At 44.5% G+C, this 15,287-nt stretch overlaps 1 protein-coding gene across 2 annotated transcripts in view; it reads left to right on the top strand.

The window, feature by feature from the left end:
- Window positions 1-2,862: 2,862 nt before the first annotated feature.
- The window catches only part of KIAA2012 (KIAA2012 ortholog), a 324,198-nt gene continuing 311,773 nt past the window's right edge, over window positions 2,863-15,287 (top strand). The window contains exon 1 of one of the 2 annotated variants that reach the window (XM_069226046.1): window positions 2,863-3,871. In XM_069226046.1, the coding sequence (XP_069082147.1) occupies window positions 3,788-3,871 (84 nt within the window). In that variant the 5' untranslated portion in view covers window positions 2,863-3,787. The remainder of the gene's footprint in view (window positions 3,872-15,287) is intronic. The other variant, XM_069226047.1, reaches the window with a different exon arrangement.

Raw genomic sequence — 15,287 nt, 5'->3', positions numbered from 1 at the left:
TCTGCCTTGCATTGCCTCAACCACAAGGAACGTCTGGCAGCAATCAACGCCCCCACAGCCATAGTACAAGTATGTAGAATATCAGAGTCAATGCCAGCTAGCAACTTGCCTGCTGTTCCATTACTGCCAAAAAGTCCAAACACTCAGACCCCTCCCGAACTGCCACAGCCAGTTTATCATAGACTTGCACCAAGGATTGAGCAGAATAGACAGAGAACATACTTGCCCTGAACTCCAAATTCTCAGCAGCAAATTCTTTCTTAAGAGTCCACCTTCCTATCAGTAGCATCAGCCGGGGTACAGTCCTCCGGATTGACGGCCATCTTCCCAATTAAAGTAGCCAGGATCGAATCCAGCTGAACACAGTGTGGAAGGACACACTCCAACAATTACAGTTTCTGTAGGAACCTTGGGACCTAAACTTTATCCACCTACTTTCAATCACAGAAGACCATATCCTTAAGGGGACCCTAGAAAGGCATGGCGAAGCGAGAAGGAGTAACTTACTGTAGAAACAAAGTAGAGTCCATCACCAATGACTGAAAAGAAGGAACCCCAGGTTCTCAAGTACATGAGCCAGAATGTCCCACATCTGCTTTCGGGAAAAATACTTCTCTCCAGAGGAAGTAGAAGGAGCCTCACAATGTGAATCACAGGACCCAGTGTCTGCCCCCAGTGTGTGAGGCCTGGGTGACTTCCCAGGATGAGCTGGACGAGCCTGAAGAGCCCTTGTCACTGCCACCGCTATCATGCACTACACCTCTTCCCTTGACATGAGAGGTGCGCTTCTCATTCCCGAACTCTGGGGGTCCCGAGACCTCTTCCGAGGCACAAGGGCTTCCTCCTCCGCTGAGGAAGAAGTCATAGATGAAACAAACCTTCTCTTAGCAGGTCTCCTCCCTTCCATGGTATAAAATAAATGCCCCAAAGCACAGTTCCCGCCTTAAATAAAGGCCACAACCCTAGCAAAACACCAATGGAGAAATGCCAGCCAAACATTTGGTGCCACCAATCACAGCCCTCAGTATTCCTGCAAAACTTAACGAAAAACGGGCATAAAAAACCCGCTCCTATCACACAGCAGAGGAAGAAACTCCATCGAGGTGCAGAACCAGAAGCGCAGCCCCAGCCACAGCAGAACCACCCGACTCGGTTGCGGCGTCTGCAAGCCGCGTCCCAGAAGAACGGCGCCGGCCGGGAGACAGTCGCACCCGACTCAGCTCCAGCACTGAAGACCACCGTGCCCCACTCTGCAGGAGGAAAGAGGTAAGTCTACAGGTGAGACAAAAAAGAACAGGAGGGGTAAGGGATGGGGCATTATATTTTTGGGAAGGGATGGGTCTTGAAGAGGCAAGGGGCCTGGTTGGTTACTAAGGATGGCGAGGGAGGGACGGGGGTAATGTACTATTTCACGTCTTTGTATTGAACATTTTTTGGGTAGTAGAGCCCCCTTGAATCCCACTGTGAAAGGCCACTTACTTTCGTCAGTCTCTGCAGTGTCTATGCGGAAGCGGGCAGTGTCATGCCTGGTTGAAGGCAGGGGCTAAGTTGTGGGCACCTCACTTATGTTATTTACAAAGTAACCACTGGTTATATTCATGTATTTGTGACAGTCTTTTGCTGCTTCACTGTTATTTATGCCACTCTCTATAAAGCGCGCTCTACCGTGTGCCCTGGGCCTCAATGCACTATATCAAGAACCTAAACAAACCTAACTAAATAAATACCAGAGACGAAACACTGCAGCAGTTAGCACAGAGGGCAGGGGCCTGCAGCTGTTTGGTGAAAGGTATAAATAAGAGCAGCATGTCGCACTGAGGCGCACACAAGCGGCAGCGGTGTAGCTTGGTTGGGGGTGTGTTTAGGGTGTTGCATCCCTCTAATAAATGTATTTACTGATAAATAGTTGGATATGGGTGCTTATAGTGTGGTATGGTGAGGCGTCTGTCGGATTTCAACAGGAATGTTTACATACAGATAAAACCTCAAACGTGACCAGGGACAGAAAATAGGCAGGGCAAACTTGTAGGGACAATCTGTATATGTGTTTTGCAAGGTATGGGAGGCTGCGTGTGTTTGTACCTGCTCACAAAAAACACAACCCATACATTGATCTAAGAGACCAGCCCTTAGGGCACTGCGTGATTATCCTATAATTAAGACACTCCGACATTGGGGTGCCCTCTACTGGTACAAACTGGTAAGGCACCAATAGCATGGAGAAGTGGTTGGTGATTTTTAAGAAATTACTACGATGCTGGGTTACTTTGTTACTCCCGGGTTTACACATATATGTGGGTGTGGCTGGCATGAAAAGGTCAGACTAGATGTCAGGTCTGTCCAAGCACAGCTGATCGTCAGTAAGGGAGTTCTTCTCTTTGTGCCACAGTACTTTATTCCCCCAAAAATCAAGGCATTGAAGTTCACCATGCTTGATAGAATTGCTGGTCGTGTCAGCCTCAGCAGAATGAAAGCCTGAGCAAATCAAGCTGGGATTGGAGCAAGTGACCTACCCCACAACGATCTGTGCAGCAGATACTTTAACCCTCTTAGCTACTTTGCCGACTGCATCTAGCGAGCGCTCACAACACTTTACACATAATATATTCAAATAGTTTGCAAGGAGGAGAGGCACGCACGTACGAAGGCGGAAGTAGGACGAGACGCGAGAGAACATTGACTTATACACCTGGAAGAGTGAGCATGTAATTAACAGCGCTGGACACGGGGCAGGGCAGTCCGCACAAACAGGCTGATCTGTGCTTTTTGGACTGAGCCTGAAACCCGATCCTGGCTCCTTGGTGTATGTGCCCCGGGCCCCTCCTGCAAGAACTTCCCTTCACTCGGCTGCCAAGGCAACCGGGAAACAACCTGCTGCACAATGGGGCAGGATGCTGCGTGGAGGAGCAGAATTAAATACAGGGATGAAGCAAGTTAGCAACCACCGCTGAAAGGACAACAAGAGCTGAGAGAGAAGCCAAGAAAGTGGGAGACAAGGGCGGAGCGGACTCCAGCTTCCCTGACTTCCTGGCATCGCTCTAACTCCGTCCAGCTCCACCCGAGGAGGGAGGCAGAGGCGATCTTCAAAGTTCAGAGACAAGACCGAGAGTCCCTTGCGATAGCGCCTGCTCACACCCCCCTTCGACACAATTTGGACTAGATTCGACCCATACTGGATCGACAGAAAATCGACTTGTACACTGGCTCTCTAATCGGCTCAACGTGACATTGACAGGATTCTCAGATCGGTGGTACATTGGCTGAGCGGGATATTGACAGAATCTCATACTGGCGGGAAAACTACCGCGGCATACCGACTCTGCCGGTGACAAATCCGTATGGTGGGAGATTGGATATCAGTATATCACATCGTAGGATATTGGCTCAGAAGCGGATACCTGCTCGGTGAGACATTGGCTAGAGACGATATTGGATCTGTGGGATACTGACTGGATTGAGCTCGAAAGGATTTCAGCCATCCAGGATAGGTTAAGCAGTGACTGCGTCCTTTGTGCTTAAGAAAACGTTTATGAAAAAACACACACATTCTCCAATTGTCTCAGTGGGAGAACAGTTCAGACATCAGCTTGGTGAATCCTCGGCTTATGAGGTCATTGACTCCTTATGATATTGACTTAGTGGATTTCCATTTGTCACGCCATCAGTTGAGGGGAGTATTGTTTCGGTGAATATTTGCATTGCCCCACTCAGAGATGTGAGTAGTCAAAGACTCAACAGGTGGCTTTTTTAGAGGCAGTGGCCAAGGTGGACCATCGGTGATGATAAAATGACTACCCTCTCTCTGCTGAGCCGTGGCTGCGGGCAGGTGTTTAGCCCCAACCAGAGGCTAGAGGTGCACTTTGAACCAGAGGTGAGTAGGGTATGCGCAACAGCCCAAGTGTTCCCAAACGTGCGAGTGTCCAAGATTGCCTTGTAATCCTTCCGGTCCTCATAGTGACCCAATATGTGTTTGAAGTGGTTTTGTGCACCTTCAGATCTTCCAGAAATAGAGATAAATGTTCATATTGCTGAATACCCCAACCAAAGAAAAAACAAATGCTGTAATATTTGAGCGCATCCTGTGCTGATTTGGGCAATTGATATCAATTTTGCATTGGTGCACTCCATTGTGGTGGTCAAAACCTAAATCACTGAAATTCACCTCAGAAATAAAGACTCAAAAATGTATAATGCACAAATATCCCTGATACACTGTGGAAAGGCGTGATGCAGCGTATTCTGGCCAGGAATCCTTGCTGCGGTTTTCTATATGGGGGGATAGAGGCAATATCTCTCTTTGGAAAATGAAACCATCAAAGTGTGAGCAGGTGTGTGTATGTGTGTGTGCGATGACGTGGCAACAGTTATTACACAACCACAAATTGTATCCTCCCGAAAATATCATATCCAGAATATCAATTACCACAATGCTATGGAGGTGTGCATCTCTAGATAGATCTCAGTTTACTATATTTAACACCACATATATGTACTTTGACAATATATATTTGAAAAATACGTAGATGTGGAGTAAAGAATAGTAAATCTATTCTTGCCTATGTATACTTCCTTTCACAATACTGTGGTGGTATATATTCTGGATATCATATTTTTGCAGTATAGTATATTTGTACTAGATATGCTGATATGCAACTGGTAAAGAACGTATCTTAGAAGAGAACATTAAAATCTGCAGATATAGTGGGACTAAGAAGTAATCGAGATAGTCCAGCTGGGCTCTACAATTCACAATAACATGTAAATTAATCCTTGACAGGAAGCTACAAATGTATTTGTTTAAGAAAAGGGTGGTGAGAGTTGGCACTAAGGTTAAGGGTCGCTAAGTACAAAGTCGTGCATCAGGGGAAAAGATGACTTAGGTGCAGTCAGGATGGAGAGAGGGTGTTATGGTCTTAACACTAGAGAGAGATCATAGAGTTCTCTTAAAAGATGATGTCAAACTTTAGGTCATTTTCAACTTGGCTGTATGATGATCAAGGACAATGGTGGGTACTTAAGGTGAAGCTTTTAGGGCAGAACAAAGGGTGTTGTGAATGCACAGGTGGGTACTGTGTCTAGATCTGCAGGCCACACCTGGAAAACTGTGTGCAGCTCTGGAGGCCTCATTTCGATATTGCCCAGTTATGCAGGTCACTTCCGGAGAATTGTCCGATTGTGAAAGTCACATTCAGGAAATTGTATTTAGCTCTGGAGATCACCTTTGGGGAGTTACCTGCAATGCTGAATGAGTGATCTGCAATACTGTCCTGTTCTGGAAGCTACATGTTGATTGTTATGTCCAGTTTTGTGAGGGGGCAATTGTGGAGGAATGCTTCTCATTTTGAAGCGTTCATTTTTTATACTATTGAGTCTAGGTCTGAAGGGTTACTTAAAGGAGTACTGTGTCCACTTCTGAAGGTCACAGCAAGAGTTCTGGAGGCCATATGTGAAGTGTTGTGTCCAGGTCTATGGGCCACATCCCCAATTGGATAAACATTGAGCAAGAATAATATAGAACTATCACAATGTAACAAGTTCTAAACCAGAAATCCTGGGAACAGCGATACCATAACTTAAATCTAAATGTTTTGGAAGAATCGCAATGTCATGACAACTAAATGGTGTAGCAAGCGGGGCTCAGTATAGGGGCAAAGTTTGATAACTCACAACTTTGAACGTTTTATTCATTTTTAACTTTTGAAGCTTTGCAAAGCTTGTAAAGTTAAAAAAAAAAGTCCAGCTTCAGTGGCATTTTTCTGTGAGTAGCTGTAAGAGGCAGCAGATAGACTAAAGTTGCTTAGTGGCCATCCCCCAACAGATACCACATCCCAGCATATCCATAGCCCCTTGTACCATCTTCTGTCAAGTTTGCCCCATCAGTAAAGTCCACGTGTCTGCGCCACACCTGTTCTGCGCCCAAGCTCCACACTCCCTCCACTCTTTGTCTGCCACCTCCTTCATCCATCCTCATTCGGAAAGTGGACACAATTTTGATTTGCAGGATGGCTCGCCACTCATGCACAGTACATCCTGTGGCTGGAAAATAGCCCCATTGTGCAGATGGGTTACATTGTTCGAGGGTGATGTTAGGACACTTTCCCCATTATGGTGATGAGTTGAAGTTTCCCGACTTAATGCACATTTGCAGGCAAAAGCAAATATTGTTGTCCGCCCCCAGTTGAGAGGCCATTCCAGTAGTTAGTACAGGAATAGTAATTTACATTAGTCTACAGTACTTGGACTAATATAAATTATTAGCAAAAATACTATCAATGACTTCCAAAACCTACAGTAACAGACAGGCACAATTACGTAAGGGAATATAGGTATGAGCAGTGGAAGCTTCGTGGTGCTATGAAGTGGCAGGTAGGGATGGGTTTTACCACAGTGACCTTGTCTCTGCAATTCTGTGAACCCCAGCGTATAAGCATGGACGTCATTTAGGGGTCTCCAGGGGTTGCAGTTGCGCCCCCTGGCTTATAGCTTGCGACCCCTGGCACTGCCTTTGCAACCCCTGACCTCAGAGATGGCAAAATCAGTGCTAAGAACACAGAGGTTGGAGCTGCACTCTCTTTGTTTTCTCGCATTTGTTTAATACACTAATAGTGGATAATGCCTCGTTATTCACTATTAGTGCAAAAAAAATGGAGTACTATTAGGTTAAATACAACTTTTCTGAGGTAAGTAAAAAATGCTTTTAAATGTGTGGTGTGTGTGTTTACATGAGAGAGAGAGTGTGCAAGTGTGAATGTGTGTGTATGTGTAAGCATGTGTGTGTAGGTAAAACTAAAGGTCAAAGGGTGTGTGATGTCACTTTCGTTACTCCTGGCATTTTGGTGAATTAACGTCCATGCATATAAGTCTGACATCCATGCAGACATAGGGGAATCCAGGGTGACTACTAAACACAGCTAACAAACGCTGGATTTTCAGATTTATTTCACCAGAAAGATTGTGAGAATGCATCAACTGCCCAAGTCAATCTTTGCCCCCCCCCGCTCCCAAATGACACAGGCAGCTGGCACAGCATTTATTGAAAACTCGGTTTATCTAAAGAAGCTGCATTCTTATTTGAATGCATATAATATAATAGGAAAACAGATATAATCGAAATAACCATGGTGGAGTTCAGAAGATGAATGAGTGCTAATAATGCCTTTAAATGTTGTTTTTATCTGGTCATATATGCTGTACCAAAGGCAGAGGTCAAATATCAGGCTGTGTCTTCTGACAAATAGCTGCTTATTCTTTTAACATGGAGATGTTTACTTTTCTTTGACTGCAAAGTGAGAGAATTTTGTAAAGTGAACTATGTGACAGTCTCACTGGATTACAGGGAGTGTGAAAGGAAAGACTTAGAATGTCAACATTTTCTACTACACAACAAATTTAAACACCTGCAAATTAACTGCATAAAATATTTAAAACAATAGCAGTTATGAAAAGAGAAATGAAATACATTTTGTTTTGTAATTCTGAAGTGTGATGAAAACAAATACTTTAATACAATAAAAACAAATAATAAATATTGTATTGCTATTGCATTCTGTTGTATTGTAGCATTAGCATAACACTTACTACCCCTATGTAGGATACAGAAGTGCTTACCTACATTGGCAACAAGCTACACCATGTAGTGTGGTTGGAAGGTTGTTATCTTTGTTTTGTGATCCCTGCATGGAAATTGCATCCATGTTGTGTGTTACGATCAGCAAGGTCCGGTTATCGTGTTATGGGACACAGCCCATAGCAGTGTGGTGGATGATGAGGTGTGAGGGACACAGATGTGCAGTATATAGTTTTTCAGTATGCTGGCATCTTTGTACCGCCCTGAAAGTCACTTCATGGTATTTTGTATGATTATAGTGTACATAGCTGGTTTCTTTACTGAGTCGTCCAGTCAGAAATGTTGTGTGCAATTGTGGGACAGAGGTGGCATGGTTAGAGGGAGAGATAAGTGAAGAGTACTGCTGAGATAACCATTGTTATACCATATCTGAGTGTTATTGTGAGATTTAAAGAAGTGGCCATAGTGTATAGATGTTTGAGGCCTGCAGTGGTGGTCTAGATTAAAGTCCTCTGATTGACCAGCACTGTGCAACATAGCTTTTCATTTATTCCTTGCCCGTTTATTTAGTGATGGCTGGTTTATTGGCTGCATGGACAACCCTTGTAGCAGATACATTTTATATGAATTTAAGAATTGTAAGTTACGGTTGACTGTTGACTACTGAGTGTTATGATATTAGTATTAGTGTGGATTAGAAATGCTATATATGAAATTACATAACTATATAATTCCCCCGCGAACTGCAGGTCAGCCCTTCTTCGCTTACTTGAATATCAAATGTAGTTTGCTGGTTGGGGTTTTTCTAATCTGTGGATTGTAAAATAAAGATTGAGTTTGAGGGTGCAACTGTCTTTCTGGATTCTGTTTTTGGGATGTGGGGTGGTGTAGTTATCTGGAAATATCCATGTTTTCACATCTTCTGAAGCGTATATGCTCCTGTATGCTTAGAATCCTTGCTGCTAATGAGTTCCAGAGCCAGCTGACTTCTCTTGAGAAAGCAGCGCCTCCTTTAGACTTCTTATGGTAAGATGGTATGAAATGTGGTGCACGCCTAGAGCACGGTATCCTCTTTTTTTGTATTGCTTGAACTTAACTTGTTGATTTAGCAGTCTTTTTCCTTGGGAGGGTCTGTGAACAAGGCAAAGTGCCTTGAACATTGCTCTTCTAGCTTAAGGTATCCTACGGTGTAATTGCAAGGCTGGAGTCATGTGTTCTCTTGGGTGAAGGGGGGAGAAGAACTCTTGCCACAACATTTTGGACAAGTTGTGTTTTGAGTAGGAAGAATACGAGACACCAGGCTATGGGCTGTTGACATAGTCAAGCTTGGTGATTATGAGTGTGAGGATAGCTTGTGGCTTTTGTGGGTCTCCAGAGTATCTGAGGATGCAACAGTGTTTTCATTGTGTAGAATGCACAATTCTTGACATTATTAACATGTGGTATCAAGAATAAGTCTGAATCCAGGGTTATCTCTAGGTTTCCAACTGCTCTTGATATTGCTTGAGGGGCCTAATGTTCCTTAGGCCATATGGTGGTAGGCTGGTATTTTTGTGCCATTATCTGTAGGTCATGAGCTCCATCTTTCTGGCATTGAGCTTTAGATGGTTATTCTTCATCCATGTGTTTATGGACTGAAAGCAGCCATCAAGATTTAAATTGTAGAGGTCTTCCAGGCCACCCATTTTTTAAATGATTTAAGTGTCATCTGCGTAGTTGTAATAGGTGCGATTGAATGATTTAATCAGGTTTGGTAAGGGAGTTTGGTAGATGTTGAATAACAAATGGGATATAATGGACCCCTGAGGGACTCTACATTTTTTTATGTGGGGCCCGATGCGAAAGGTAGTACCAACACTAGTTTGCAGTCACAGCTTAGAGGCCAAGAAGTCAATGGGCAATAGGTGAACTACCTTCTCACCTTTCACATATGGTATGCCAAACACAAACTTGCTGTGTGAAAAGATTGTGCAGGACATTGAGCCATGTTGTTCTTAAGACAGCAAGTTTATTGGCCATTCCTCTGCCTGATATTTAAGTTGTTGTCACTACCAAAGTCTACCAGCCATTTAGAAGCAATGCCCACTCAGGAATTTTCCAGATTCCAATATGGCATAGTGTTTGTCTATCCTGTTGCTTGATGCAGAGTCATCACAAGTCAGATACGACTTACACTTGACTAGCATTGCTCCAGCCTGCAGCTTTTTAAATGAAAAGGCCTATTGTGAACATTAGCCCAGTGACATAATACCTGCTTTAGAAATCTTTATTTTGCTTGCAGGAGCCTGAACATTTGTTAAGGTAAATGTTCCTCCTGCAGATGGCTGCAAATACTCCATCTAGCAGTAACTTGAATCTGAAATGACCCATTTTGGGCTGCCATGTCACAAAGAGCTGTGTAACAGACTATCATTCAAAAATGGTTTAATATCTAGAAAAGCTTGTCAGGGTCAACACACTGAGGATTCTTCTCCCTGAACCAAATATTGTGAAAACCACAATCAGGGAATCTGATTCTAAAATCATTTGTATGATAATTAACCTCTCCAGACATCTTCACAACATCAACCAACATTTTTTGATGTTTATATACTATGATCTCAGATCTATGTAGAATCAATCTAGTAGTATTGACTCCTCTGCTATTCTGTCTTATCTGTCTCTAATTGATGGCCATGGCAAACAAAATGATGTTATCAGTTCCCATGTAATTAATGTAGTAAATGCATAATACTTGATGACCATTTGGGGTACTGTTAGAAATTAGTTCTCTAGTTGGCAGAAGTATACACCCTTGTCCAATTAGGGACCACAATCTTAGTCAGGGTAAGTCACAACACAGCCCAAATGATCCCGTGCTCACCCTCTGGTAGCTTGGCACAGAGCAAACAGGATTAATGTAGAAGGCAATGTCGAAAGTATTTGTGCAACAACTCATACAGTAAAACAGTGAAGACACCACAAAAAATATACCACACAAGTTTAGAAAAATAGATAATATCTATCTGAATAAAATAAGGTCAAAATGATAAAAATCCAATGTACACAAGCAAAGTTATACATTTTTAAAGATGAAATCCCACTAAAGTGCTTAGAAACTCAAAAGCTTCAACTGGAGCTATCACAGCATCGTTGACGGAGTTGTTCCTAATAATCCAGTCACAGAGTTGCACGGACCCTCAGGCACAGTCCCTTTGAAAATGAAGAAGCAAAGACATCACACAGAGTTGTGGAGGTGAAGCGTCGCTGGAGCCGGTGCGGCATCAGTCCCTTATGGCATCTGGGAAGGTGAGGTGAGGAGTTGGCTCCGTAGTGTGAGGCAGGGGAGGCCAGGCGTCGGTTCCATCCGGTTTCAGGGGGAGTTGGTGCGGCATCAGTGGCGAGGCATCGGTTCCTTGTGACCTGGCGGGGTTGAGAAATCCAGTCAGTCAAGACATGATGAGGTGACTTTTCAGTGTAACGATCACACTGCGTGACGTCAGCGGCGTTGCGGCAACGTCGGACTTGTGTTGAAGGCCACGGCTGTTGTGTGCAGCGAGGTCCACGGGGCGGGAGCAGCTGCGGCGTCAGTGATGGCATTGCTGAAGTTGTTTCCTGGCATCGCTGAAGTCGGTGAACTAGCTAGTAGATGAAGTCTTTGTTGACCCTGAGACTTCAGAACAGGAGGCAAGCTCAATCCAAGCCCTTGGAGAGAACTTTTGGGGAAGGCAGAGTCCTTCCAAGAAAGTCAGAGGCCAGCAGGCAGCAGGGCAACAAGCAGGGCAGCAGTCCTTCTCAGCAAAGCAGTCCAGATGAGTCCTTTGTGCAGCCAGACAGTTCCTCTGACAGAGTTCAGGTGTAGATCCAGAAGTGTCTGATTTGGTGGGATTAGAGACCCGGTTTATATACCCAAAAATATCTTTTTAAGTGGGGGAAACTTCAAAGAGTGGTTTTGAAGTGCACAAGTTCCCCTTTCAGCCCATTCCTGTCTGCCTGGATCCCTGTGGTAGGGCTATCAGTCCTTTGTGTGAAGGCAGGCCACTGGCCTTTAAAAAGTAAGTGAGAGCCCCTCCACCCTTCCTGCCCACGGAGACCCATTCTGTATGCAGATGAATGCAGATGTGACTGAGTGTCCTGTGCTAATGGCTGGCTGAGTGGAATTCACAAGGAGACTGTCAGCCAGCACAGACCAGACTTGGTTTGGAGACAGGCTGTAAGGCACAGATGGCAGTAAGTGCAGAGAAATGCCCACTTTCTAAAAGTGTAATTTCTAAAATAGTAATATTAAATCCAACTCCACCAGTAAGCAAGATTTTCCATTACCATTCTGGCAGTACTAAACATGACAGGGCTACTCCTTCCAGATCAGAATCTACCACTTAAAAGTATATGAGGGTAGTTCTAATGCTAGTCTATGAGAAGAGCAGGCCTCACAGTAGTGGAAAACTAATTGGTCAGTTTTTCACTACCAGGCCATATACAACACATAAGTACATGCCTTGCCTTTTACTTACATAGCACCTTGCCCTATGGGTTACCTAGGATCTACTTTAGGGGGTGACCTATATGTAGAAAAAGGGGAGTTTAAGGGTTGGAAAGTAGTTTTAAATGCCAAGTCGAAGTTGCAGTGAAACTGCACACACAGGCCTTGCAATAGCAGGCCTGAGACATGGTTAAGGGGCTACTAATGTGGGTGGCACAATCAGTGCTGCAGGCCCACTAGTAGCATTTAATTTACAGGCCCTGGACACATGTAGTGCACTTTGCTAGGGACTGACAGGTAAGATAAATATGCCAATTGGGTAGGAACCAATATCACTATGTTTAGGCGAGAGAGGACATGCACTTTAGCACTGGTCAAGAGCAGTAAGGTGGGCAGAGTCCTAAAACCAGCAAAAACAGGGTCAGAAAAATGGAGGGAGTCAGGCAAAAAGTTGGGGGATGACCACCCCAAGGCTGTCCGGTCTTACAAGCTCCAACTGCAAACAAGTTACTTATGTGTGAGGAAAGTCAGTGCACAGCTTTTTCTTGGAAGTGACAGTGGGAAACAGTAGCTTCACCAATGCATAGTGAAAGAAACCATGTGCTACTGTTCTCCACAGTGGTACATGTAGACACCAACAGATAAAGCACAAATTAGCAAGAGGTGAGTATTAAAATGCAGTACTTGTTTACTCTTCTTTGAAGGCTTTTAGGTTTTGTGTGTGTTATCATAAAAGTGGCAGACTCTTACAATCCAGGAGCTTGCTGAAGAAGAATCGCTCTGCCAGGAACACTACCATTTCTTTAAATGTTCCTGCATTCATAATTTCTTTGCGTGTTCTTGCATTCGGTAATCGTTTTCATGCAGAGACAGTCAGAAACACATATGTGATTTGTTGGGGAATCTGGATGCAAATACAGTGCACATTTATGTTTTTCAATTTGGAAAATGTAGGGATCTCAAATTAACATACCATTCAAAGCAGGTTAAACTATTGCACTTAACAGGTATTTATTAAGTAAGTATACTGAAAGATTGACAAGATAACGTGCACATTCAGACAGTGTAACAAAATCCAGTTGCCTAGCCTCCTAAATGGCAGCATTTAAACTTAGGCCTGCAAGAAATTTTAATTATGCTAGCGAAATTCACATAATCCCTGAATTTCGCATAACACAAACTTTCAGAAATTACTAGGAGTGGTTCAGGGAGCTCTGCTCCACTGGCACTGCCAATGGAGTTTTCAGAACGTGCGGAGTTATTCCAAAAACTCTGCTAGCCCCGCCAGCGGAGCTCACCCAGTGCGCACGGCAGTCCAGCAGACAGTCTGCGCTTGCGCTGTCCAGCACATCACTGGGCTGCATCTCACACCGGAGCAGAGGAGGGAGGCAGCCGCTGAGAGGACTCGTCGTCCGACGAGGAGGAGAGAAGGACCCCGGGGAACACCCAGGTAAACCTAATCTCTTTCTTTGTTTTGTCGTTTGTGCACACTGGTGCACAAACAAGCACTGAAACAACAGCTTTCGCTGCCTTTGGCCCTGGCCTGAGTTCAGGCCAGGGCCTGGGCCATAGGCAGTGAAAGCTGCAGTTCGAGGCCTCTCATGCACCGGCCTGCCCTGTGTGCAGTGAGGTCAGGGCAGGCTGGTGCACAACAGGCCAGGGGCAGGGAATTCAGGGCAGGGCTGTAGGCAGCAAAAGAAAGCTGCAGTTTCAGTCGTCTTGTGCACCGGCCAGCCTTGTGTGCACTGCATACGGGACAGGCCGGTGCACAAGAAGCCTGAAACAGCAGCTTTCACTGCCTACGGAACCCTGACTGTGTCAATCTCGGAAGCGCTAAGCAGGGTCGGGCCTGGCTGACCAGACCTGACCTTGCTTAGCGCTTCCGAGATGGGTGCATTCAGGAGGACTCCACGGGGCACGGAACTCTGGCTTTGCGGAATTCCACAGAGGTTTTTTTTCAACTCTGTGGAATTCCACAAAGCCGGACTCAGTTTTCTCTGTTCAGGGCTAGAAATTACTTTACATTTTGCCTTACGCAATTTTGCATAATTTTTCCATGGAAGAGACTTGTTCACAGTCATTTCCTTTCTGAAACTTACCTCCTGGAGGTATCTCTCAAGACTTTTTACCCAAAGTGTGTACTTGTGTTAAAATATTAGCACAAGATTCTAGCAAACCACATTTTGTCTTAAAAGTCTAATTTAACGAATTGTTTCAGGGAATGTCCTGTAATTTATTGAGAAAAACTGCATGATTTCACCCACCTTTAGTCAGTATGCCTAATATTACAGTCTAAGCATACATCCTAATTTTAAAATGTACTTGCGGCTACATATTGTGTTTCACACCTAAAACTGCAAATAGTATGTGCAGGTGGCAGAATGGAAAAATGAAAAGATTCTACATGTCTGAAGGGCTCAGAAACCAAGGTTTCCACCAGGGTTACAGAGAGACCTTACATGCTCAGACAGCAAACCCTTCCTGGTTACTTAAAACTAATAAAGACACTACTGCTGTCATGGCACCCTTCCTGGTGAATAGTATGAGTTGATAATGATGCTCATAAATTTGTGGACGAGGCCTTGGGCTCTTTATACCACCCTTGATTTCACTACCATCATCCCAGATGCCGGCTTTCTTTAGAATGGATCAAGAATTATAAAAGCCTTTTATCTAATTCCTTTGACCTCTGTCAATCTGAGCTGGGCATGGCTTCTCCCATATGACCCCTATGCACATAACTCAACAGTTGGATTTGTCTCCAATTTAAAACCATCACGAATTATGACGCATAGGGACACTCTACCTGCTAGTTGAATTTATGTAATTCCATTTACTTCTGTTAAAATACGGAGCAGAGTGGGTCCCTGTGTGCAACAACTTCTTTCTAATAGGTTTCATGTCCCTCCGGGCAAGCTCCTGCCCTTTTACAAACTCCTTTGGATGCACTAATTGAAGCAGGACTTCTCAAAATTAGTGCTGGCCCCTGGGGTAGAGTGGTCAGTGTGATGCGTCCCGCAGGTAACCACTGCTTAATTAGTAAATAGAAACGCGCAGGTGACCTAAACTCTCCTTTGAAACACGCGGCTGCTGCAATTGAATGTGCGAGCACGGATTAATGAGTCAGCGTAGTCCTGAAGCCAACTCGGGCCTCTTTAATCAATTTGCAACCACTCCCTGCCCCTTCAGCTCACTCTTGCACCTTTCTGCTTTCTCCCTTTGTGACGCTTTTTCGTGTTTCTCTTCCTCCGTCTTTCC

The sequence above is a fragment of the Pleurodeles waltl genome, chromosome 3_1 (assembly GCF_031143425.1).
Source record: "Pleurodeles waltl isolate 20211129_DDA chromosome 3_1, aPleWal1.hap1.20221129, whole genome shotgun sequence".
Classification (NCBI taxonomy): Eukaryota; Metazoa; Chordata; class Amphibia; order Caudata; family Salamandridae; genus Pleurodeles; species Pleurodeles waltl.
This window is presented reverse-complemented; position numbering and strand designations above follow the sequence as displayed.